Genomic DNA, 26,873 nt, shown 5'->3' with positions numbered 1-26,873 from the left:
CGGGCAGACAGAGTTGACTCAGAGCAGTAAGGAGAAGGGTGGCATGCTTGCAATTCTTGTGATTGAGCGGTGGCGTAATAGAGGCATTACCGTGAAGGAACTTCTGTGCACACTACACATTGAACTGTTTGCTGTTGCAATACGGACATTCCATCATAATTATAACAGTGTATGTTCCACCATCTGCTACAGAGGCAGCAGCTTATGATACAATTCATAAAGTGTGGCCGGGTGACAGAGCCTGCACCCAGAGGCTCTTGTCATCATAACTGGGGATTTTTATCACTGCAGTTTGGACTCAGTACTACCCACTTCTCACCAGTGTGTTCACTGCACAACAAAGGAAAATAAACGTGAGACTTACTGTATGCAAACCCCAGGGATTTGTGATTGAGGACAAACAAACATCACATTGTTCAAGTTGATATTATACCTTACATTGCTGTCATAAAACGCTACCACCACCATCAACACAACACCACGCCAAAATCCTGTTCAATCGTTAATTTAATATGCTAAAAGAAAAAAAAAAGGTTAAAATGGTAAGACATGTTGCAGCGCTAGCCGTCCACATCAACGTCTGTGATCATGGCAATGCCCCCCAGACAAAAATCCTTTAGTACTTCACAAAAGCAAACGACTGGATACATCATCCTCCCAAACTCTTTCTTAAAGGCCTTAGAGCCATGAGTGATGCAATAAATAAAATTATTAGCTGACTAAGCAGTTTTATAAGCGAAAATGAATCGCAGGTGGAGACAGGCTTCAGCAAAGAGACGTGGAATGTGAGATGAATTTTCAGAGACTGTGGAAGCTTCAGTTGGACGGAAGTGGGATTGATGATCTTGGTAATGGGGAAGGGACCAATGAAATGCGGAGTGTGTTTCCGGGACTCTGTCTGAAGCGGGAGGTCGTGAGAAGAAAGCCAGACAGATTGGCCCACCTTGTATTCGGGCGTCGGGGAGCGATGATGTTTATTGCGTGCGACGGAACGGGTCAACGCCGCTCGGACGTCTTTCGACACTGCCTGGATTCTCCGGAGATGATCCTTGACGGCGGGGACTGCCATTGCCTGCTCCTGTTCTTGGAATAATGGGGATTGTTAACCTTAGCAAGCCATGAATGGGGACATACCGGTAGCGGAATTGGTGAGGGAGTTGTGAGCCTACTCAATCCATGGGAGGAATGAGCTCCAGGAGGAGGGGTTGCGTGCGGCAACACAACGGAGGGCAGATTCAATGGTTTGCCCGCTCCATCTAGGCCGTTGGTCTGCGGATGATATCCTGACGACAAGCTGGCTGCTGTGCCCACCGTGTCACAGAATTCCTTCCATACCAGGGATGAGAACTGAGGACCTCTGTCAGAGACAATATCGATGGGAATACCATGGAGTCTAAATACAGGTTCATCAGGGCTGGAGGGGGGTGAATAAAGTCGAGACAGGGCATCTGGTTTGCTATTTATAGAGCCAGGACGGAAGGAGAAACTGAAATTAAACCTGCTCAAGAAGAGAGCCCAGCGAGCTTGTCAAGGGTTAAGGCGTTTGGCGGAACGGAGGTAAAAGAGATTCTTGTGGTCTGTCCAAATGATGAATGGTAGTTCAGTCCCCTCCAGCCAGTGCCTCCACTCTTCCAAGGCCCATACAATGGCCAGTAGCTCTCGGTTGCCGATGTCGTCGTTCCTCTCGGCAGGGGACAGACGACGGAAAAAAAAGGCACAGGGGTGAAGTTTCTGGGTCGTGGGATCCCGCTGCGAGAGGACAGCCCCTGCCCCCGTGTCCAAGGCGTCAACCTCGACCACGAACTGGAGGGAGTGGTCGGGGTGGCGAAGAATGGGCGCACTGGTGAACAGGGTCTTGAGTTGACTAAATGTTTGGGATGCTGCCGGGGTCCACTGAAAGGGGGAGCTGGTGGATGTGAGGCTAGTGAGGGGAATTGGAACCTTGCTGTAATTACGGATGAATTGACGGTAGAAATTGGCGAATCTAAGGAAACATTGCAGTTCATTGCGGGTGGTGGGAGTGGGCCAGTTAACGATGGCTTGGATCTTGGCAGGGTCGGGTTGTAGTTGTCCTTTAAAGATAACGTAGCCCAGGAAGTGTACGGAGGAGAGGTGGAATTCACATTTTTCGGGTTTAACATACAGGCGGTTTTCAAGGAGGCGTAGGAGGACTTGGCGTATATGACGGTGATGTTATTCAAGGGAGCAGGAGAAAATGAGAATGTCATCCAAATAGACAAAAACAAACCGGTTGAGCATATCACGGAGGACGTCGTTAATGAAGGTCTGGAAGACAGCGGGGGAATTAGTCAATCCAAACAGCATGACCTGGTATTCGAAGTGTCCAAGAGGGGTGTTGAAAGCGGTTTACCATTCATCTACCTCTCAGATAAGGATGAGGTGGTTGGCGTTCCGTAGATCCAACTTGTTGAATATACGGGTGTCACAGAGGGGTTCAAACGAGGGGTCGATGAGGGGAAGCGGAGATTTATTTTTGACGGTGATGTCATTGAGACCACGGTAGTCAATACATGGGCGAAGAGTGGTGTCTTTCTTTTCAACAAAAAAGAACCCGGCCCCTATTGGAGAAGAGGAAGGTCGTATACGTCCAGAAGCCAGAGAGTCATGGATATAGTCCTCCATTGCCTTTTTCTCAGGTCGGAAAGGTTGAAGAGACGGCTGGAAGGAAGAGGGGCCCCCGGCAGAAGATTAATTGCGCAGTCATACGGGCGGTGGGGGGGAAGAGAAATGGGCAGGTCTTTGCTGAACACCGGAGAGAGATCATGGTATTCTTCAGGGACTCGGGAGGGGTCAACGGACGTGAAAGAGGGTGGCGATTTATCAGAGGGCGGTGTGGCTGAGAGCAGGCAGTGTGAGTGGCAGTGAGGGCTCCATCCGGTGATGGCTAAGTGTGTCCAGTCGATGGTGGGGTTGTGTTTTTTGAGCCAGGGAATTCCGAGGACTAATGGGGTATCAGGGGAAGGGATAACAAAACGTAAGATGTTCTCACGGTGATTACCCGAAATGAGCAAGGTGAATGGCATTGTTTGGTGGGTAGCGGGGGAGATGATTCGGCCATCCAGGGCTGTGACTTTCTTCAGGGACGGAAGTGGTTGGAGAGGGATTTGGAGCTGGTGAATTATTACTTCATGAATGAAGAAGTCATCGGCACCGGAATCTATAAGGGCAGTAATGGGGGTGTTCTGAGCAGAAACTGTCATGCAAGCGGGAATGATCATGAGAGAGGGAGAGCTTGAGGGAATGGAGGTTTGGCTCACCATGACGCTCTTGGGTCGCGGTGACCCTGGTCTTTTGATCGGAGGGGGCATAAGGAAATAAAGTGACCGGATTGACCGCAGTAAATGCACAGCCGCTGGATAACTCGACGCTGACGCTCCTGTGGGTCTAGATGCGTTTTACTAATTTGCATGGCCTCTGTGGTAGCTACGGGGAGTGACGGAAGTGCGGGAGACGGTGCGGGAGGTGGGTGAGAAGCCAAAGGCATGGTGCTCTGAGTGGGAGAATTCTTACATTCGCGGACCCTCCTCTCTCGTGCTCTCTCTCGCAGTCGATTATCAAGCCGAATGGAAAGGGCGATGAGATTCTCGAGAGAGGAGGGCTCGTCCCGGAATGCTAGCTCATCCTTGAGTTGGTCTGAGAGGCCATTTGAAAATTCCCCCCGCGTTGTCCCACCCGCATTCACCTGCCAATAACCGGAACTCAATGGAATATTCGGCTGCTGATTTAGTGCCCTGCGTGAGTGTAAGGAGGAGACGGGTGGCTTCTTTGGGTGATCAAATACTTTGTGGAGTTCGGCAGAAAAATAATCGAATGAATGAAGTACCGGAGAGGAGTTTTGCCATAATGAAGTGGACCATTTTGCTGCTTTGCCGCGGAGGAGGTTAGTGACATATGCTATTTTGGAACGTTCAGTGGGATAACTGTACAGTTAGAGATTGAATAAGAGTGGGCAATTAAAAATAAACTGGCTACATGCACCTAGGTCCCCGGAGTAGGGCTCGGGCGGAGGGACATGAGGTTCTTTGTACGGGAAGCGGGGTGGCTGCGGGCTCGGGAGGGGTACTTACAGGGGGTTGAATGGATTGCATCTGTTGGGAAAGGAGGGAGACATGTTGCGAAAGGGAATGGAGCTTTTCGGTGATTTCTTGCAGGTTTTTCTCCTGTCGTCCAATGTGGGCGCCTTGGAGGGTTAGTGCGTTCTTCAGAGCCTCCAGAGTTGCTGGGTCCATAGTGGCCTAAGTATTCTGTCACGTGTGGGGAGTAGCTGGAACAAAGAGCAGGCGGAGGCAGATGTAAAATGATGAACAGTTTATTGAGGAAAGGTTATGGAGGTGGTCCTGGATGTGTTGGCAGGCGCCGGCGTGGACAGGTGGCAGGCAGTGGACAGAACAGGCGGCTGGCTTGGTGGCAGGAATGACGTGGGTCAGGAACACAGGGGAGCACTGGGAACAAGGAGACACAAGAGTTAACAAGGGAAGCGAGGAACAGTATAGCTTACTTGACATAAGGTGGGCCGTGGTACCGCTAAGAGAGGCTGTAATACTTAGGCGGGAACAGGCAGGCTTATATACACCCGTGGTGATGAGGCTGATTGAAGACAGGTACTGAAAACAGAGAGGGGATGGGGAAGAGAGAGGACACAATGCGCCCTCCAATAATGGAACTGCAGGGCAGTATATGACAGATCCATTTATAACAAAACAGGTTTACTCAAATGTATCGAACTAACCTAACTCTTTTCATTCGTTATTATCTAAAACACATCCAGACTCAATCTTGAGGTGACATAATGGCACATGGCTCCTGCAGAATAAGGGAAGAGGTAGAATTTTACAAAACCTCTCAGACATTTGAGTGTTCAAGAAAATTAGATGACACACGACATGGGGACAGAGCAGTACTATCAATTTGTAAAATAAAGATGTCAAAGTGACCATATACGGACACACAAGGTTTCCGTCAGACAGCAACAATATGTATAGACAAGAGTCTTCAATTAACCTACCATGCATGATTTTGGGGATGTGGGAGGAAACCGGAGTGCCCGGAGAAAACCCACGCAGGCACGGGGAGAACATGCAAACTCCATACAGGCGGGGTATTGAACCCTGATCCTCAGAACTGTGGGGCAGACGCTCTAACCAGTCGTCCACTGTGACGCCTGTACTTACTATACACTGTTTATATTACTCTGGCCACTCATGCCAGAGTAGCATCTGCCTCATTTTCACACCGACTGAGGAGTATCTGCAACATTTGTACAATCAACATTGTCCCAGATTATCGCACTACTAGTCACTTTAAACTGCATACATTCATTGAAGTCTCGGCGCCCTTTGCACAATGGTCATTGCACCGGACTATTGCTATATTAGTCATTCAAACTGTTGTAAGTGGTAGACGACTGCATCTTCTTGCACAATTCTTCAATTGGTACCGGCATTACCAGATAACTATTAACCCTTTATTGCTCAGTGACTGTTTTTGTCAATGTCTTTATGTCTCAAAAGTGTTCTCTGTCAATTGACTGTCTGTTGTCGTACTAGAGTGGCTCCAACTACCGGAGACAAATTCCTTGTGTGTTTTTTGGACATACTTGGCAAATAAAGATGATTCTGATCTATATTTATACTTCTCAATTTGTATTCATTGTTGAAATATAACTTTTAATGTGCAATATTAGGCATGCTTATTATGCATATCAACCATTTCCTACACTGTACACAGTGGGTGTAGCCTATTATAATTCATCATTATATAATTACATGCAGCATCTGTTAAATTTAGTTTTTTTCTTGCTTAGATTTGAATTTATTTTAATTCCATGTCAATGTTGCTCTTTTTCTTTCTTTCTCTCTTGTTTTTTCTATATTATTAATCTGAGTATGTGTAAGTATTGCTGCTGTGACAATTTAATTTCCTTTACGGGATGAATCAAGCATCTATCTATCTAGCCATAGAAAAACATGCACCACAAATACAGATAAGTCCTCCTTGACTGTGCTTTTCCTCTATGAGTGTCAGGTTGGGGCTTTCACGGTGTTGGAAGGAAAGTAAAAATTTGGAGGACCCAAGTGTAGAGAAGCAGGGAGGCCAGCCAGGAGTACAGGAATTACAAAAAATGATTTTATTTTCCAAAACAGGCAGCCAAGGTACATGGAAAAATCTAACTAAACAAAGTCCCAAAACCAATAATCAAAGTAACAAAGAAACACTTGAGGAAACCCAAAACAGGAAACAAGACATTACTCGTGACATGACTTACAGAAATGAACCAACAAGCACTGAAAGAAACCAGGGAACTAAATACAAACAAATTGACGAGACAACGAGGAACACCAGGACAAGACACGAGTGGCTGGAGGGAGCTGATTGGTCAACACAAGGTAGAAGGTCGACGAGAACAGGTGGACACAATAACTAAATGAGCACACGAGACATGAACAACATGGGATACAGGAAAACATGAAACAAAACTAAACAATCTAAAACTAAAATACAGACCATGACAATCAGTGGATAAACTAAATGTGCTTTCAAAATAACACCCATGCATGCAAAATTCAATACCAGAGCTTTATTACCGTAGTTGTAGCTTGCAGTGGTGTCGAATTGCACAGCGAACGTAATCTTGGACATATTAAATGAAGTGCTGTTCTTTTTGTTGTCAGAGAAATATGGATATGTTAAGTATACTGTATTCAGTTGGCCTGCTGAACAAAATTTGCAGAAAGCATATATTTGGGATTCACAAAGAAGTCTATGCTCTTATTTACCCACAACCCAAAGGATTACTTGCCTAAGGTTGAGAGACACCCTTAGACTATGATGGTGTAATATCTTGGTTAAATTGCCCATATGTCAGCACGTATGTCCATCCGTCTGGCTCAGTGTGGAATTAAACTATGTTTCAGGTCACTGTACAGATTATGCCAAGGCAAAGGGAAGATGTATACACACACATTGACACTTGCACATGCAGTTTTTTGCTGACAGAAGGGCTTGTAGAGTGGGTAATGAGAAAAGGTCCTCATGCATGAAAACTCACATCAGCAGGCCAGATTCTCACGCACACACACTTACACACGCACACACAACATTTAGGCCATTTCTTCCTAGAAATGGTCTGTCTGTTTTTCACTCTGCTGAAGTAGAGGCAAGCCATGTTAAGATACTATTACAACATATTTTTTATGATGTGATGTGACTAACAACTGTCAGTCAATAGCTACAGAATATTTTATATTTAATTCTATCTCGTAAGTACCATTGAGACCACAGAACAACTTAAACTCAGTTTACAGTGCTTGTATGACTGTTTAATACAATACAAAATATTGTTCCAGATTCACTTGAACCTGTCCAGAAGAATTACTTTTGATAAAAGATGGTTGAATGTTGTGCCACACATATTGAATCACATCTTCCTTAAAAGCCAAAACAAAAAATAACATGAGTATGTATTGAATTGCATTGCATTGTATTGAATTGGCCCTAGGCGGCACGGTGGACGACTGGTTAGAGCGTCAGCCTCACAGTTCTGAGGACCCGGGTTCAATCCCCGGTCCCGCCTGTGTGGAGTTTGCATGTTCTCCCCGTGCCTGCGTGGGTTTTCTCCGGGCACTCCGGTTTCCTCCCACATCCCAAAAACATGCATTAATTGGAGACTCTAAATTGCCCGTAGGTGTGAATGTGAATGCGAATGGTTGTTTGTTTGTATGTGCCCTGAGATTGGCTGGCAACCAGTTCAGGGTGTACCCTGCCTCCTGCCCGATGATAGCTGGGATAGGCTCCAGCACGCCCGCGACCCTAGTGAGGAGAAGCGGCTCAGAAAATGGATGGATGGATGGATGGATGAATTGGCCCTCTCTCAGAAAGATAACCGATGCCTGATTAACTGGATACACAAACACTGCTCTGAAACTCAAGATTACAAATAGCCTACTGTATGTGCATTGCAAAGGAATGGTTTTACATGAATTACAAAACTGATATTTTCTAGAGAGTCTGAAGCCCACGTCAGTGATTATGTGTTGTCCTATTAATTTCATATCAATCAGACAATGCATGTACCTGGTGTAAGTGAGGTGAAATGATTCTTGTTATAATTTTATTCGGTTAAATGGATTAAAAATCAGGTTTTGCATATTACTGGAGTCAAAGGTATGCAACATGGATGGATGGATGAATTGTATAACTGAAGAAGTAAATGTCATGCCTTTCAAGACCTTACACAGTCTTTGATGCTGATTATGATTCCAACTAATCTTAGCTTGTTTTAAATAGTACTGCACACAGCCATAATGTCTTCTAAGTGTCACGTTTTGTTTAATTGTAACTTGATTTGAGGAACACTCATGATCCGACTGACACACGACTCATCAGTGACTGTCCTTGGTGAGTAAGGTGATTTGGACAGATCTTTCCTTTGATAAATAATGATGCATACAGGGCTAGAAGAAATCCTTTTGTCAACCACCACAATATCCGAACCTGTATATGTATGCCTGTATTGTGTCCCTGATCCCCATCTTTGAGTTAAATGTCTATGTGAAAGCCCTGGCGCTGCTTATTTGATTTTGTCCGATTTGTCTCATCCTCTCTGTCTCTTTGCCAAATCTGTTTGCCTGGAAAACTGTCTATTGACTGTGTCTCCTTACTGGAAGGGAAAGACTCCATGACATTTCAAACGACAGACCAGAACACTGCTGCTGCTGCCTGGTTTAAATGTCATCTCGGGATTCTTCCTCTTGGCTGTTTTTTAATTGTTTCTAGCCACTCATGCTGCTCTAACTTATTCTTATTATTGTGTTATTATATTCATAACCCTAACCCTTTATGTGATCCCAGTACACACTATACATCTCTAAATCTGTATTAATGTTGAATTAATACTGCATACACTCTTTTTAATCATATCAAACTTGTTGCATTGGATTTATCTTGCCACTGACAATGTTTGTTTACATTTCTGTTTAGGATCATCCACGAGGATGGTTTCTCTGGTGATGATGTAAAGCAGTACAAGCCTGTTGTTTACAGCAACACCATCCAATCTCTGGCTGCCATCGTCCGTGCCATGGATACACTGGGCCTTGAGTATGGAGATAAAGAGAGGAAGGTGAGTCTTTGTCCTTGTTCATAATATGCACCGTGAATCAACATATACTGTATATTCAGTAATTGTATGACTTTATCACACATAAATAAGTGACAGATTTTACATCAAATGATGTATATATTGCCAAGCAACTATAAGCTAAATGAAGCTAAATAGGGATGTTGGTCAGCCTGGATCTACTGCAAGAGCATATGAAGAACATAGTAAGTAGAGTTACAGTCTTAAAAGCAGAACACAGTAGATTGTCCTTAGTTCTTTACCAGGTTAAGCTTGCTACCGGAAATAGAAAACAGTAGCCATCAACAACACAAAATGTAACTGATAAATTGCTAACAAAAAAACGTGCTCTTTTGAGTTACCATAATTTCTCGTGTATAAAGCGCACCCATGTATAATACGCAATCCCAAAGTTCACATCAAAATTCTGGAAAACCCTCTACCTATGTATAATGCATTATTACAATGCATGATTTTGCTTCTATCCATATGATCAAAACATGAAATATTATCTATATTTTGTTAGTTTTTTTCAAAGAATTATTCTGAAGTTAAGCACATAATACTTACTTTTTATTTACTTGCTCTTATTTTTAAATTCACAGCCCTAATTTTATTTAGTAAATGAGAAAACACACCGTTTTTCATAACCTCTCGCGGCATACATTTATGAAATGTGAAAGTTTTTTTTTCCATTTTCCCCCATACTTATGTATAATGCGCACTATTAAACTTTGACAATTTTTTGGGGGGGCACATTATACACGTAAAATTACAGTAAGCTTTCACAAATCAGAAACTACCATTAGAGTTCTTGTTCTGACGTAGAGAGAAATAATACTTTTTGAACTTTGAAGAAGCAGCTGATAATTGCCTCGATTAGCCTACTCGGACTGTGTATTATTCTCACCAATTTTGGGTCGGATATTCTTAATAAGGTGGCACGCCCCGTGTTTGCCTGGGTTTTCTCAGTGTTCTCTGGCTTTCTGCTTCTTCTCACTGTGCAATTAGTCTCTTAGATTTTGACTGGTTTCGAACTGTGACTGGTTCATTTTACTATTTCCCCAACTAGCTTGACAATATTCCATTTGAATAGAGTTCCTCCTAGATGTAGGACAATACTCTTGTGAGAATTGACAAAACATCTTTAAAAGTGACAAAAAAAGCTGACTAACCCCACGTAGTATGAGATGTTGAGGGAGCATAGAACTGTAAATGTAGCATTAACATGTAGTATGCGCTCTGACCATGTGCAATATTATATGAGTATTCGGTGTTGTCAGGGTTTGGGTTTTATAAATTTAAATAAAAGTGATCGGTTTTGGGTTGTTCCATACCTGTAGACTGTTATGTATGCAGGAGAACATATTTTACTACGCCTGCTTACCACAAGGAGGACAAATGTTCTACTAAGTGACTTTTTATTCGCTTTCTATTGAATTACAATCAATCATCAACTCATACGCAGCGGTGTAGCAGAGAGGAAGGTATACTCCCAGTGGGGTCACCACTCTGCAAAGGCTCACAGCTAGCACATGATTCAAGAAATTTTGCAGTCAAACCGTCTTTATCTGTTACTTGTTGATGTACTTGCAATGTGACCGATAAACATGTGGCTTTACCATTTTGCCTCTCTAAACTTTCATAAACTTTGATTATCAGCTGGGGGAGAAGAAAGTGAATTTTTTTTTTTTCATAACCCCCATCCATCCATCCATCCATCCATTTTCTGAGCCGCTTCTCCTCACTAGGGTGGCGGGCGTGCTGGAGCCTATCCCAGCTGTCATCGGGCAGGAGGCGGGGTACACCCTGAACTGGTTGCCAGCCAATCACAGGGCACATAGAAACAAACAACCATTCGCACTCACAGTCATGCCTATGGGCAATTTAGAGTCTCCAATTAATGTATGTTTTTGGGATGTGGGAGGAAACCGGAGTGCCCGGAGAAAACCCACGCAGGCACGGGGAGAACATGCAAACTCCACACAGCCGGGGACGGGGATTGAACCCCGCACCTCAGAACTGTGAGGCTGACGCTCTAACCAGTCGGCCACCGTGCTGCCCATAACCCCCATTTCAGACATATTTTTTCTTGAAGCAGAAGAGGCAGATTCAATTACAGTATTTGCCTCATAGTTTGAAAGTATGCATAATTTGTAACGGTGGCAAATTGATGACATTTGTTGCCTGACGGTTTGTTCTCCCCGTGCCTGCGTGGGTTTTCTCCGGGCACACCGGTTTCCCCCCACTTCCCAAAAACATGCGTGGTAGGTTGATTGAAGACTCTCAATTACCCTTAGGTGTGAATGTGTGCACGAATGGTTGTTTGTTTATATGTGCCCTGCGTTTGGCTGGCGAACAGTTCAAGGTGTACCCCGCCTCTCGCCCGAAGATAGCCGGGATAGGCTCTGGCACACCCATGACCCTTGGGAGGATAAAGCGGTAGGGACAATGGATGGATGGATGGATGTTGCCTGACGGACCAAGGTTGAAGTACAGTAGCAACGTGACAAATTGAATCTTTCTAGAAAAAACATGGAATGAGCACTTCAAATCCCTCTAAAATCCTCCAGAACATATAAGTGCAAGAAGAAAAAAACAGATCACGAGAGTACATGACCTGTTCTACTGCCCAAACTGCTCTTCTCAAGTATAATGTTCCTTTTACCCTATTTAAGTCAATTGTTTACGGCAAGCGACGCCGTTTAAAATGTCGCGGTAATTTTGACGCGTCAACTTGAAACGAAAGGGTCGATGAGATATGTTGAGAAAAGGCTTTTTTTTCCTGTTCTTTTTTTATTTATTTTTGAAAACAGATTCTATATAACCTATGTCACGCTAAAAAAAATATTTCTTCGAAACACTTCATCCGATTTTCTAAATTCTTGAAGTGTTGTACTGAGGGTAAACCGTCCATTCCAACCAGACTCAGCAATTTGACAGACTTTCTATTTTGGGAAATCTTGTCATGTTTCTAGTTTAAGGTAATTAATGCGCTAAAATGGATTTGTTATCCTTAAAACATCCAAACATATTGATCATAGTTATGTACAGATAAGTTTGTACGAGACATGCACATAATGTATAACTGATAACAGCATTGCATCACATGATATTAAAACACACTTGTGTTAAAGCTCATGTACATTTTGGCTGTTACCTCTGCAACATTGTGACAACGTGCAACAGCGATTCAAATTTTTACTTGCCGTAAAAGCAGTGGTTGACCGTCAGCCTTTCATGAAAACTACTAGCAGAACCCTGCTCACTGTGCAACAGCTCAATCAGTTTTGGTAGCTTTTCGCGTGGAAGTGAGAATTTTGTTGTGCATTTCAATACTAGACTAGTTGGTCTATATTCTATGGAACTCCTAAGGTGACATGGAAGATATATAAAATTAAAAAAAAAAGCATTATCTTGCAATAACCTTACGTTTTCCCATAATAAACATTGCAAGATAACGCAAAGTTTGCATTGAGCCCCAGTGTGGCTAGACCGGACGGCGCAGGTGCCCCGTTAAACCTGCGCCACGGTGGACCTCCGTTTCACGCAGCCAAAGTCCCGTGCATTCCGTGCAGCCGCCATCCGGCTCCAACCTCGTTGCAGATGAGACAAGTTGGCTTGGCATTTATAAACGCCGGTAGGATTAACATATACTTTCCTTTAGGGTCAGAAATTAACACTCGGCAGGTGCCAAATGCGACAAAATTATCCATTTGGTCAGTGAATCACAGAGCGCTACTCGCTACGTGGCGAGTGAATGTTTTACCCACGTACACAAACACACATGCGCCAATCATAGTCCAGAGGCGTGTGGGCTGGAGCCAGTAATATTGGAGCAGGGCATGTCCTGCCAGGAAAGTGCGTGGGATTCCTAATAACGCCGATCTCAATTATCAGCTGTGTGCGTATTTCCTCGATCTTAGGTGACAGGAATGCACATGGCAACAGCCGTCCTTTTCCTGCTCCACTTCCGTTTACAAGTAGCAGCCTCCTCAGCTGGCTCGTCCTGTAGCGTGATCGAGACGCCAACTTAGCCATCCTCGGAGGCTGCTGAGTCGGCAGCGGCCCAACCTCACCTCAGCGACGGAGGTCCATGGGTGCACAACACCAGTTGTGCGGCGGCCTCTTCAAAGCGAAATGGAGCAGTGCTACTATAACTAGCCCTTAAAAACGGACAACACTGTGTTTATTCATTTGAAGAACTACCACCCAAGTGATTATGTGGAAAGCAAAATGCGATTGCAGTCAGTACAGCCTGTCAGTCTCTGTTGCCAGCACAAGTAGCATTAGCAGTTAGCCACTGCTAGTGAGGAAGTCACCAGCAACAACAATCAATATTCATGTGCTTTGTAAAATGACAAAACTAGCTAATCTGTATAGATAGTAAAGAAAATGCACATTTAAAGTAACAATAATGTTAACTTGGTGTTTAGCATCATAACTGGATAATGATAATGCTTACAGTTCAAGGTATCGTCATAATCCCTGAGGGGGCACTTTGTTTATTTTGCATCTGGTATCTCCAAAAATACTCAGGACTTCGAATAAGTGTTATATTCTTATATATTCTTGACTGAAGTGTTTTTTTGTTTTTCTATATGTATTTTATTTGCGTAGAATACTAATATCATGTTGGGGTTACTGTTTTCATTATTGACTATGAAGAGTGTTGTCAACAAATGTTGAACTACTCTCAAGATTCCTTAGTTTTCAGTACAGGTGCTTTAAAACTGGCTATTTAAAAAAGTTCCATCCATTTTCCACACCGCTTATCCTGGTTAGGGTCGCGGGACGCTGGAGCCTATCCCAGCTGACTTTGGGCGAAAGGCGGACTACACCCTGAACTGATCGCCAGTCAGTGCACATATAGACACGGACAACCATTCACACTCACATTCACACCGTCACTGAGTGGGAACTGAACCCAGGCTGCCTGCACCAAAGTCAGGCGAGTGTACCACTACACCAACAGTGACTTAAAAAAAGTTTAAAAACAAAATTGAAAAATTTTTTGATAATAGTCAAGATTGGACGATATTTTTTTGCCAGATCGAACAGCCCTACAACAAATAGATAAAACAGGTTAGACAATACAAGCTAAAAACATTCAGATAATCTCATAATACAACAATAAGCAGTCTTACTAAGCAAAATCAAAACTCTTTAAAACCAAATTAAATGAAACATCGACAGCCTGCTGTTTCAGCCTACAAGCTGCTTAAAAGTCCTGTAAAAGTGTTCAATGATGAAACTTAAACAGATGCACACATGCCAGGGAGTATGATCCCACTGATGCTGTAATACTGTGGCATGAGACCTGTGTCAGGAGCAGGAGGCCAAATTTTATGGATGTTAAATAAAACTATTTTTTTCTTAGTGCTGTTGTTTAATGTTGCTGTGACTTCTCTCAGTTTGCATCCAACATAATATTGTATTATAGAAGTACTGTATATGTAAAATTAGGGCTGCAAACACATACACATATTGCATGTCCAATTATTGCACTGACAGTATTTTTCAATAAAATGTGCATCACTTTGGAAAATAATTTAATGTTTTGGCCAGTGAAAAATATTTTTTTTCTGTGAAGTTTGATGTAAATTTGATGATTATTCTCGGCGTGGTCAGCAATGAACGAGAAAAAGCTGGCTGGACATTTGATATTCGCTGAATATTCAGTTCACACACCTTCGCACCTTATAACTACATTTTCTACTTGTATCACATGTGCAGTATGTGGAGGACAAGTTCAGAAACTCTGTAAAAAAATTGCAGCTGGATTTGTTGTCACTACAAATGAACAGTATATGCAATAACAGCAATAACAGCGACTTATTCTATGTTTGGCTTACCGTCAATGTTAGCAACCGTCTACAAATTACACACAATTAAAGATGGAAATAACATAGACATTATCATCCTTATTACACCTTAGCACTACCATCCAAATAATTTTGAAGCAGTTAAAATAAGATATAAAAATAAACATTTAGTACATACATTATAATTGCTTTAAATCCATGAAACCAAATCTTATATTTTTCAATCATTATTATTTTAAAGTATTTTTTTTTTAGCCTTGGTTCATCCCGTTTCAATTATACATATGTCAATGCCAGCATGATTCATCTAGTGTGACTGGCTGCCAAGAAGTATTGCGAAGCCCCAGCCAAACATCCATCTTTCCAATTAAGTCTGCCCGCCTCTAAAGCCGCTAAATTCTAGATCACACAATTTCAGTATATGATACACTACTTGAGGATTATGAGTGTAATCCACAGAAAAGCATCAATTCCATGACCAAGGGAGCAATGGAAGAAGGTTAATTGGAGTTGTAATGTCTACTAACACACAATGTCGGACTGATTTTTAGGTCCCAAAATGAAACTATCAAAGAAAGAAAGAAAGCTGGTTGTTGGTTCTGAATGTGGGAGTGTTTCAGTTTTACATGGTAGCATGAGCCATGTCTCCCTCTGGGAAACATATGATTATATTTGGCAATATGCTGTTTCAGTGTTCTGCAACGCTGGTTGCATATCAGTCACCCTCATGGTTTGAATCCTAAAACATGTTAAGATGAGTTCAACCCTATAATGTCACCCATGTCCGATATCTGTCCATGCAATCTCGGATACAAGAAGTGTGTCATTATTGTTGCATTTTATTGTTGATAGCTGGATTAAAAGAAGGCAGATCCTGTATGTAATCAATTACAATAAATTTCGACTGGTTAGAGCGTCTGCCTCACAGTTCTGAGGACCAGGGTTCAATCCCAGGCCCCACCTGTGTGGTGTTTGCATGTTCTCCTGCGTGGGTTTTCTCCGGGCACTCCGGTTTCTCCGGGCACTCCGGTTTCCTCCCACATCCCAAAAACATGCATGTGAGGTTAATTGACAACTCTAAATTGCCCGTAGGTGTGAATGTGAGTGTGAATGGTTGTTTGTTTGTATGTGCCCTGCGATTGGCTGTCAACCAGTTCAGGGTGTACCCCGCCTCCTGCCCTTTGATAGCTGGGATAGGCTCCAGCACGCCCGTGACCCTAGTGCGGCTCAGAAAATGGATGGATGGAACTTAATAAGTGTCCCATGCATACGAGAGATTGAACCAACTCGTCGACTAGTCAACATGTCGGCTTTACCACTCTGCAATGACGGTTGTTGTTTGAAGTTATTGACTAATCACCAATCTCATGTTTTGCCTTGCTGAAATCAACAGGTGGTGGGTTTGCGCAGCAAACTAGGAGTGGTGCCTCAAACGCGTTGCAATATTTTACTAAAAATGAGACTTACAGTACGGTCACTTGCAAAATATACAAGTCTATCCTCATATACAGTACGTATAACAAAAGCACAACAACTATTCCTAGTAACCCCTGGTGCCACACCCCGACTCACTCATCCAATCACAGATCACAGACACCTTCAGGATCTCACAAACAGTCGTATTTTAAAATAACAATCCACGTAACACAACTGCAGGCTTGCAACAATACATTAATGCAAATCATCCCCTCCGCCTGTATTAAAAAAAAGAACAAAATATACTACAATTATATACTGTCGTGAGTAGCGACCCTGCAGTTGTGAAACGTGAATTAGTGTTAGAGGTTTACAAGTTCCAGCTGTCTATGAAGGCATCTGAATATGATTGGATTAATGAGTGTCTGCATGTGATCGGATGAAAGAGTCCAGGGGTGGGGCCTGTGCAACAGAGAATGCTGGGGAATGAGTGAGTGAGTGAGCAAGCTTATGTTTGGAGGCTCACAGAGCAAATTAACGACTGAAAAGAACATTTGTGACATCATCAATTAGTAAAATCGACTCGACTGTCACCACCTTTGCGTCCACTTCAAAAATCTGAAGTCCTTCAACCCCAAAGTCATGTGTTCAATTAAGAATGGCATGGGCATTGATACAGTATGAATTGTTTTTATGTTGACTCAAGTGCCGGAAAGGGACATTGAGGAACCTTCCTAAATATTCCTTCCAAAAACTGCCAGGCCTTTTAACTTCCATTGTGTCACACATACAGTACACATTCACACTAGCATGTCCCCTAGTCAATGTCCGTAACCTTACCGAAAGGCACTGTCTTCTTCTAATTGCAATGAGGTGATTGATATGCATCAATGGGGACTAAAATAACAGCATGGCTATTGATTTGGACATTACATCTATGTGTGTGTGTTTGTGTGTGCATACATTTGTTTAATACTGTACACTGTAGCATTGCATTTCCTGATAAAGGTGAAGGGTGGAGCCTGGAGAAAGATAGGTGATCTTGCCAAATAGGGCCTGATTTACTGAAGGATTGCATGTGCAAAAACGAGTACTGACAATTGTTGCTGGCCTCTTCCAGAGGAGTTTTTCTGGTGTGCTGTCAGACTGGAGCATGTCTGTCAACAGTTTTGACTCCCTCGTCATTGTAGTCAACGGTAAAACCAAAATTAATCCACAAAAGGCATTTAAACCGGCAGCATGCAGTGGGTTGCACGAATTTGTTTTAATAAAAAAATGAATAACGCACATTTTTACCAGAAAACCAAGTGAACTCTACATGAACAGGTACTACAGTAAACTGGTCAGTGAGGCAAGAAAAACACTGGGTTCTGTTTTCCTGACTAACGCAAATCCAGTGTAACACATGTTTTAGCTGTGCTAGGGTGCGAGTTAGACCGGTTTATTGTAATCTCGCAGAACGCGCCCATCTGGCGCATTTAACAAATGCGCGTAAACAGCCAAATGTATTAACCGCCAATCAAAGTGACTTAATTAATTCATTCCCTTTAAGCAAGGTGCAGTCACGATCTCACATGCTTTGAGAGAGCAATCCTTGTGTGACACATTGTCACCAGGGTGGTGTGGCAAAAGAAAACCTGATTAAATACAGGATTAGCTGGTGATAACCGCGGTTGACTAAGATATGTCTACGCACCTCATGAATCTATCCCCACCGATGCACGATCATTTATGCTGCTTCTACAAATTCATAACCTTCTTGTCATGAATTAAATATCGACGGAATGGACTGCAGAAATGAGAACAAAGTCTGACAATATTATGATAAGCTAAATGTCAAGGCTATGGTGCAGTGTCTGAGATAATTTAAGTGAAATGACTCAACCCATTAAAACACACCACAGCTGGAATGCACCTTCTCAGAACCATCAAAGTATCTATCATTGAAAAATATTTGTGGTATAAAAAGTGAAATGAAATACATTATTCAGAGAGACAAATGCTGCTCAAATGCTCATTTTTTAAAACAGACAAGAAAACAGGTATGATGCTGACAGTGGTTTGGCATGGATCTGAAGTTTGGAAAACATTTGACACTGGGTTATGCCTAATTCGTTTTGACACATGACATCGACATGGTACGTAATAGAGTCTGGACGTTAAAGAATAGCATGTCCATTCATCCATCCATTTTCTGAACCGCTTCTCCTCACTAGGGTCGCGGGCGTGCTGGAACCTATCCCAGCTATCATCGGACAGGAGGCGGGGTACACCCTGAACTGGTTGCCAGCCAATCGCAGGGCACATATAAACGAACAACCATTCGCACTCACAGTCACACTTACGGGCAATTTAGAGTCTCCAATTAATGCATGTTTTTGGGATGTGGGAGGAAACCGGAGTGCCCGGAGAAAACCCACGCAGGCACGGGGAGAACATGCAAACTCCATTGAATAAGTATGTCTTTTGTCTGAATAATGTAGCTAAATTGATAGATCATCCTCAATTATGGAGATACATTTTGAATTCACCCTGTTCTAAACTCTTCTGATAACGCCCCAAATCTGATCCCTGGCCTTGGCTAGTTGCTGTGGCAACTTGATGTTTTGCCTTGCTATCCACACATTCCGCAAACCTGTCCAAGGGCAGCGTGACACACATACACACACGCGCGCACACACACATACACACACGCAAACACACACACCTCACACACACTCACACAACGAAACGATAGCATGCTCGAAATAGACAGTGTTGTCACTGCAATCTAAAGTTCATTTCACAGCAGTATGAAAAAGGAAGGTTGAAAAAGCAAACCCTAATCTTAAACATTTTGTTTGTGAGAGGCTTTGATCACTTTACTTACCGTAATAATAACACTAACGGATACTTTGACTGCAATGCACTTTTAGAATTGAAATTACAAATTTGACCGGAGCAAATTATTATCAGGTCAGTTTTCTGTATGTATGCTAAATACAAGACATCCGGAGTCTGTCTTTACATTTCAGACACAAAGCAAAAGGAAATCTTAGCTCAACTGAAGAAGATAAAGTGTGCAGCTGCACTTATATGCATGCAAGCACACCGGAAATGACATCACAAAAACACTTTGTGTCTCAATGGACTTGTGAAGAGAGGGATGGGAAGAAGAAGAAGAAAGGGAGTCGGAATGGAGAGATGCATGGAAGGGATAGACTGTGCATGTAGAGATTGAAAAGAAGAAAGGGAAAAGGAGGGCGAGAGATGGCGGGCGGGTGGATGGTTTCCTGATGGGATAGTTTGTGTGCACGTTCACGTGTTGCAGTTGTACACTGTGGGTATATGAACAACGCCCCTCTGATTACTATTTTCCATCTGGTCATTAGAGAATAAAGCAACCTGCCCATGGAAACATATCTGCCTTGTTAAAAGTCTAGGTAACTAACATCAGGTTTTCTTGTTTTGGACATAACATAAAGAAAAAAAACACATTATTCAACTACTTGTACAGTATATAGTTGCACCAAATGGTGTGTTGCTTTGACAGTGAAGGGTGGCTTCAGAAAAACGAATTCATCCATCCGTAACAAGGAGATCCAATTATTGAAATGGTTTAGTCTTAACACTGGACTCCCCAAATCAAGCATCCACAGACTACAGTTAATTTAAGATGCAGCTGCACGTATTCTGTATGATACTTTTCAGAGTTGCATGTTTTTATTCCTCTTTTAAATTTTAAAAGCTCTGAACTTTTTTGTTTGCACAATTAATGATTGTATTATAATTGTTTTTAACCATTGTAAGGCTCATTGGGTTTGTCTTGCCCACCCTGTAAGTAAAAATTGATTGATTGATTGATTGATTGATTGGTTGATTGATTGATTGATTGATTGATTACATTTTTTTCATCATTCCATGGACTGGCCATGGATTTTAGAGATGCAGATCATTTTTAGAAGTTTGGCCCACCGACCTTTGAATTTTTAATTGCATTTGAGGGAGCAAGTTTTTTTCACAGAGTAGACCCTCATCAAAGTACCTGCTAACATGGTGTTCTGTTGACATCTTTAACAATCTGTGAAACCTGCTCCATTTGGAGTTCTTTGTTAACTATTTACTGTGTGTTATGTACATCAGGGTAAACAAAATAATTGGGTCTTGGTATTGGAGAGGTACATGTTGTTTCTTCAGCAGCTGATGCAGACTCAATTTCACCCAGCAACTGCAGATCTCCAGTCATGATCCTAAGACCAGATACAGTAAATTACAGGGTGGCATCAGTAAGGGCATCCACATAAAAACTTGGCCACACAATTTGCGAAGTTAGAAACATGACACGCTGTGGTGAGCCCCTGATGGGAAGTCGGAGAAGGTTTAACGTACACTGCCAATCATAAATCACCCTGCGTACGATTGTACTGAGTAATTTATTTATTTATTTATTAGTTTGCAGCCCCTGATGTCATTTCATTTTTCTTTGTGTGCAGAGTGAAAGAGCCTCTCCAATATAACTGGAACTTATGGTGTCGAAGGCAGGTGGACAAATAACATGAATCTACTTCATAAAACACTTATAGCGGAGTGGTTCACAAAGCTGACATCCATTCATTTGGCATGAGATCGATTCTGAATCAGTGTGCTTTATATAACTGCCCCATGATTGACCAATGATCAGTCTACCAGTCTTTTGTCTTCAATTTACCCGAAGTCAACTGTGATGGGCTCCTGCCAAGAGTAAATGAAATGTTTTCAGACTTAATGCTGTATTTGTTTCTTTTTTAACTAATTAATTATTTACTGCAAACATGTACCTTTAAAGTCACAGTTCTACTCATAATAAAGTCCTGAGGAGCTGCTGACACAGCTCCTCCAAATTTTGTATTTCGGTTTTGCATAGAGGGCAGTACAGTGTTTGAGTGGTTACACTGTCTGTCTGATAGTTCTGAGGATCAGGGTTTGAATCTTTGCTGTGGCCTTCGTTTGTGGAGTATGTACTGTATGTTTACAGATTAATTGAAGACTAAACTGTCCAGAGGTGTGAATATAAAACAGAAGGGTTGTTTTCACTGTAGACGTCTATACACATGCTTACACTTGTACATGCTCTGTGATTGGCTGGCGACCAGTCTTGGGCGACCAGGGTGTAATCTGCCCAAATTTGGCTGGGATAGGTTCCAGCACACCCATGACCCCATTGAAGATAAGTTGGATGTTTTACATAACCCAGCACTTTCCAGCATTACTTGGCTCGCTTTGATAGCTCCTGCCTATTTGCTCTCTCACCTCTTGTTATTTTCAGCTTCCTCTCTGGCACTTCCCCTTTCCTCTTCACTGATCTTTTATTTCAAAGCATGACTCTCATCATCACTTACTTCCTCATCTAATTGTTACTTTAGTCTTCATGGTTCTAATGTTCTCTGACTTCTATAGTTTCCTATTTATACTGTATACTCACTGAGATTGTTCCATAGACATTTTAATCTATTCCTGCCTATGGTACAAGTAATGTTAGTTATTTGAATACCAATGTTCCATCTTGAAACTCATCCTTAAGATTAATATAAAATAATATAGCAGATCTGTGTGTTGCGGGCATTCACAGAGCCAGGATGAATATAGTAAACCCAAATCGGCTTCATGAAAGTGAATGAGAATGAAGTGTCTCCTAGCAACTGAAAGAACTGTGATCCCACACCTGAGAGTTACTCATTTTGGTTGGTGTGTGAGTTGTAGACAACATGGTTCAGGTTAAAGATTTTACCAAGATATAATAGTGTGCCTTTTTTTAAACATCACATGCTACATGACAAGTAGTAATACAAGACAGGGTTTTCTGTTTTGACTTGTACAAATGCGGGCTAGGATGTAGAAAACTGCCAAATACAGTGACATCACTCAACTGTAGGCTGCTTCTAAAAAGCTGGATCATTTTGATTGCATGTTTCGCAGCCCTTCTTTAGTTGTATTCAGAACTACGGACCTCTCCGTGTGAAGCCGGCACATATCTAAGCCTCCACAGTCGAAAGACATGCATTTTTTCTTTTTTGTCCTCTTGTTGTTAGTTGGGTTTGCATTGTTGTGTTTCTGCCAGGCTTTTGAGATGGCAGCACATCTCACTGACTAAGTATCCAGTAACCTTGGACCAGATAAATATTTTAGAGAATGAGAGGGAGTCCTGAAAATTACGTATCTATACCTATGCATGACATTTAGACACAGATGAAGGTTTTTACGCCTACAGCAAGGTAGCACGATGACTGATGGATTTGCCCTGTTACCTCACAGGAAGAAGGGATAACGGTTCCAATCTTGGTTCAGGTCTTTCTTGCTATCTTATTTTTTTCTTACCTTTGGTGAGGTCATTAGTGACTTGTGTTTCACATTGGCAGCATGGGATCAATTCCCATTTACTGTCCCACTTGTAATTGCACTTTGACTGACTGCCGATCAGTCCCGGATGTAGTCTACCTTTTACCCTAAGTCAGCTGTTGTGACCTTTCACAGGATAAGCAGAATAGAAAATGATTGAATTGATGACTGCGGCCTACAGGCACTCAGTGCATGGCACCATCACATTGTTCTCGGGGTTTGTTCAAGTCTTTTGTCCACTCTGAAATCCCACAATAATTACTAGGTACATTGAAAGCTCTGGAATTTGCAAAAGCCCTCTGAGCTATGGGAGGGAAAAAAAGTGTTGAACGTCACTCATCTCAGGACTTTCCCCACAGCACTATCAGGAAGTTTGTTTGTGTGTGTGTGTATGTGTGTGTGTGTGTGTGTGTATGTGTGGTCATTAGTGGAATTTTTGTTCAATCTTTTAGACTATGATTACAAGCCTTTCCTATATTCCTTATGACACCTACATTGATTGATAATTGACACCAGTGAATAACATGTAATATTTCTGCTTGATATAAATATTCTTTCTTTCTGAAACACAACAACAGTTGTGTGTGCGTGTGCGTGTGTGTGTGTGGGTGTGTTTCAGTGAGCCTGTTCATCATGTCAAAGTGCATAACATCAGAAAGGCTCTGAGCCTTTTGGGGAACAAACACACACTGAAACCATGCATAACTCACGCTGCACAATTTACCCTTGAACCTTCTGAAACTTCCCTTACAAACGCACACACACATACACACTCACAGTCTCATTTACTTCCCTCCCTGTATTTACCAGACTGGCGATGCCAGCATCATATGACTGGCACATGGACCTGCCAAGCCCACTGTGCTACTAAGAGCAGGACCATGATGCCTTGCTCCTGTAACCCCAAGGCCAGTGAATATCAGTGCTGTTATGTTAAGCACTGCCTTCTAAGCAAAACACCATGCTTACTAGGGGTGTAACGATGCGTTTTAGCAACAAATAAATTCGTATCACGATTCATGGTTGCCCATTCGATTCAAGGACGATATTTGTTCATTTAGAACGATACGGTCCAAAACGAATCAGTGGCTGGAAATAGATTCAGTAACTTTTTAGCCAAATATTCATCCAGTGTGACAGTGAAATAAATGTCTGCATACTGGACAGTGCAGGTGAAATTTCTTGTATACTTGTTGTTTTTTTGTAAAGGAATTGGGTAAAGACTAATTATAGGCATTCAATATAAAGATATTCCTGATGTACTTTCCTTTTATGTGTCTTATTGTGAACTGTACTGTATGTGTTTTCTAATGAACAAAGAGTCTGCTTAATAAAACGTTGATTGATTGCATTGCTTTGCAATAAAACAAAGGAGAAAACAGCAACTTATTGTTATTCATATCATTTCAGCTATGATTTTACTTGTTAGGCCAGTTTTTTTTCAGATAAAAGAGATGTTAAATTGGTGTTACAATTGTGAGGGGGTCCTTGGAAAAATGTCTCCACTGTAAAGAGTCCCTTGCTGGACCCAGGTTGAAAATCCCTGCTCTAAATAGTTAAACACTAATGGCTAAAACGAAGCACCATGAGGTTTTCATGAGGAACATTTTTTAAGAATAATGTTAATAATACATAGATAACTAATGAAATGAACAATCCTGCTCTTTGTAGCACAAACATGAGCCTTAAACATTCTCGCTTGCCTCCTCCTGCCATCCACTAGACAGAAAAACAACACACATACGTACGCATATGTACGTTACCTCAGGGATCAAGTCCTCGGGTGCTGAGAGACTGAATGCAAGCCGTAATCTCTTGAGAGATACATGAAATAATTTCCCTCAGGCGTAATTGGGATAAAATGATGGAGGCCCAAGACAGAGCTGAGGGAGGAGGAGTAAAGAGATTGGGAGATTGAGTCCTCAGGGTCCAGCGTATTGGTACTCCTAAAATATTTCTGTCTTGTGGAAGGACCTGAAATCAGTGTTTAATTATTTTCTGTACTCTGTGCAAATAATTAAGACAAGTTAAGAAAAAGATTATTATATACTTTACTCTATACAGTATATACTGTAGCTTCAGCGGACACTTCATTGGGTACACCTGCACAAATCTGATACAGGAGCTGTCGTAAAGACCTCCGCAAAAATTCCATCAATCCATCAATCTTCAAGCCCGCCTATGCTCACTAGGATCGAGGGTGAGCTGCAGTCGATCCCAGCTGACTTTTGGTGAGAGGCGGGGTGCACCCTGGACTGGTCACCTCTGCCAATTTAACTATCCTAATTTGGATCAGAAACAGTATTGCCGATGTGGCTCACGGACGGAAACAAATAAATTTTTCCTCCTGTCAAAGTAAAGCTTTACACCAGATCTCTTCCACTTGCCGTCTGGCAGCTAACATATACAAGTGTTGCAAATAATGTCAAGCAAATCATAGATGTCACCATTCTGACCTCACTAAATTAGTGTTGTGTGTATTTCTCTGTGTAGTGGTACACACGCCTGACTTTGGTGCGGGCAGCGTGGGTTCAGTTCCCACTCAGTGACGGTGTGAATATGAGTGCGAATGATTGTCCGTGTCAATATGTTCCCTGCGACTGACTGGCGACCAGTTCAGGGTGTAGTCCGCCTTTCGCCCGCAGTCAGCTGGGATAGGCTCCAGCGCCCCGTGACCCTAACCAGGATAAGTGGTGTTGAAAATGGATGGATGGATTTCTCTGGTAATAACACAGGAAAATGTAGTCATCTTGTTAATTATACCTTTCTTATTATAGACACTAAATGTAATTACAGCATATTTATGTGGCTGCTTGGCAGGTTATGGTAGAAACGTATGCTTTGAACTTTATCTAGGTGCTAGGATGTAGATACATAGAGTTGATGGCAAAAGTCTTGGGACACACTACCTATAGGTCCCCTTCCATCACTGGTTTTCTATTTAATTTTGATATTCTTTTCGGTTTACATGATAATTTAGGTTGGAAATGCCCAAAATGTCCTTTCTCAAGCCATTCTAGTTGGGCTTTTAAGCCTGGCATTTGAGATGGCCGGATTTCTCATTTTTATGCAACATCAAAATGAGCTTTGCTCTAAATGGAGCGCTCACCTTCCCTAATTTAAATATGCAAGACAGCTTCGCTCTTATGGGTCCATATCATGGCATCTGCTATATAGCGATGTTGCGTCCTTCGATGCCTAGTTCAGACTCGCGTCCCTTCCAAGAGTTTGCTCACGGCAGTTATTTATACACACTTGAATGCACATTTGCGGCCAAGGCGACGCCCGTCCCCTGTGGCCACTCATAGCGTTCTCTCACCGGACGCGAGCGTCCTGGCGACCCGGTGAAGAGGACAGAGGTGGGAGAAGCATACCAATGTGGCACAAATGAATGTGTGTTCAGTATGTATAAATCATTGTGAAGCACAATTCACCAAGCGTTGGATTTTTGGCCAACTAATAGGGAACATGAGCTGAGAGGGGACATGGGTAAAAATAAAAAGAGACGGGATATTTTGACAGTGTCATCTGCTTAACTTCATGTGAATTTGAACTTGCCGTGATGACCATCACTACAAACAATGAATGCAAGCTTTGCTATTTCATCCGCTACAGCTACATTAAAAATTGCCACCGTAGTTAAGTATTGTTGTGAAACACAACATATTGTGCAAACTTATTTGTGTCGCTGAGACTCACTCGCTTAAAACCTGGAAATGCCGTTTTGCCGTTTAGCTGAGTTGAGTGGGTACCAAACATAAAGTGGGCAGGTACATGAATATTAATTGAAAAAACTATGCCACAATGTCGGCGATTTCAAATCCACCCTTTTTGCAAGCCTTACGCTGTTTATTGCCTTTTGCATTCAATCAACAAAGCGCACAGATGTCAAACTTAAACCATGTCACAGACTCATTTTGACCTATGTTATGCATAAAACAGTATACAAAAAAATGGATTCTGATGGAAGGGGACCTTTAATCTGTTAATTGATCAATTAGGGATTGGGGTCTATGTTTTTGTTCTACATGAATATAAATTCTGCAGCTAAGCAATCATTTGTTGACTATTCTAAAAAGTAACAGTTGGGGGAGGCTTTTTCAGTTCCAGCATGTCTGTGCACCAGTGCACAACCAAAG

The 26,873-nt window shown here is 42.2% G+C and overlaps 1 protein-coding gene across 2 annotated transcripts in view; it reads left to right on the top strand.

Moving 5' to 3' along the window:
• Positions 1-26,873, top strand: part of gnao1a (guanine nucleotide binding protein (G protein), alpha activating activity polypeptide O, a) — a 157,325-nt gene that overhangs the window by 34,917 nt on the left and 95,535 nt on the right. For both annotated transcript variants that reach the window (XM_061677457.1, XM_061677458.1), the window contains exon 3: positions 9,001-9,142. In XM_061677457.1, the coding sequence (XP_061533441.1) occupies positions 9,001-9,142 (142 nt within the window). The remainder of the gene's footprint in view (positions 1-9,000; positions 9,143-26,873) is intronic.

This window comes from Phycodurus eques, chromosome 5, assembly GCF_024500275.1.
Source record: "Phycodurus eques isolate BA_2022a chromosome 5, UOR_Pequ_1.1, whole genome shotgun sequence".
Taxonomy (NCBI): domain Eukaryota; kingdom Metazoa; phylum Chordata; class Actinopteri; order Syngnathiformes; family Syngnathidae; genus Phycodurus; species Phycodurus eques.
Note: the sequence above shows the minus strand (reverse complement) of the source record. Positions and strands in the feature narration are given on the sequence as shown.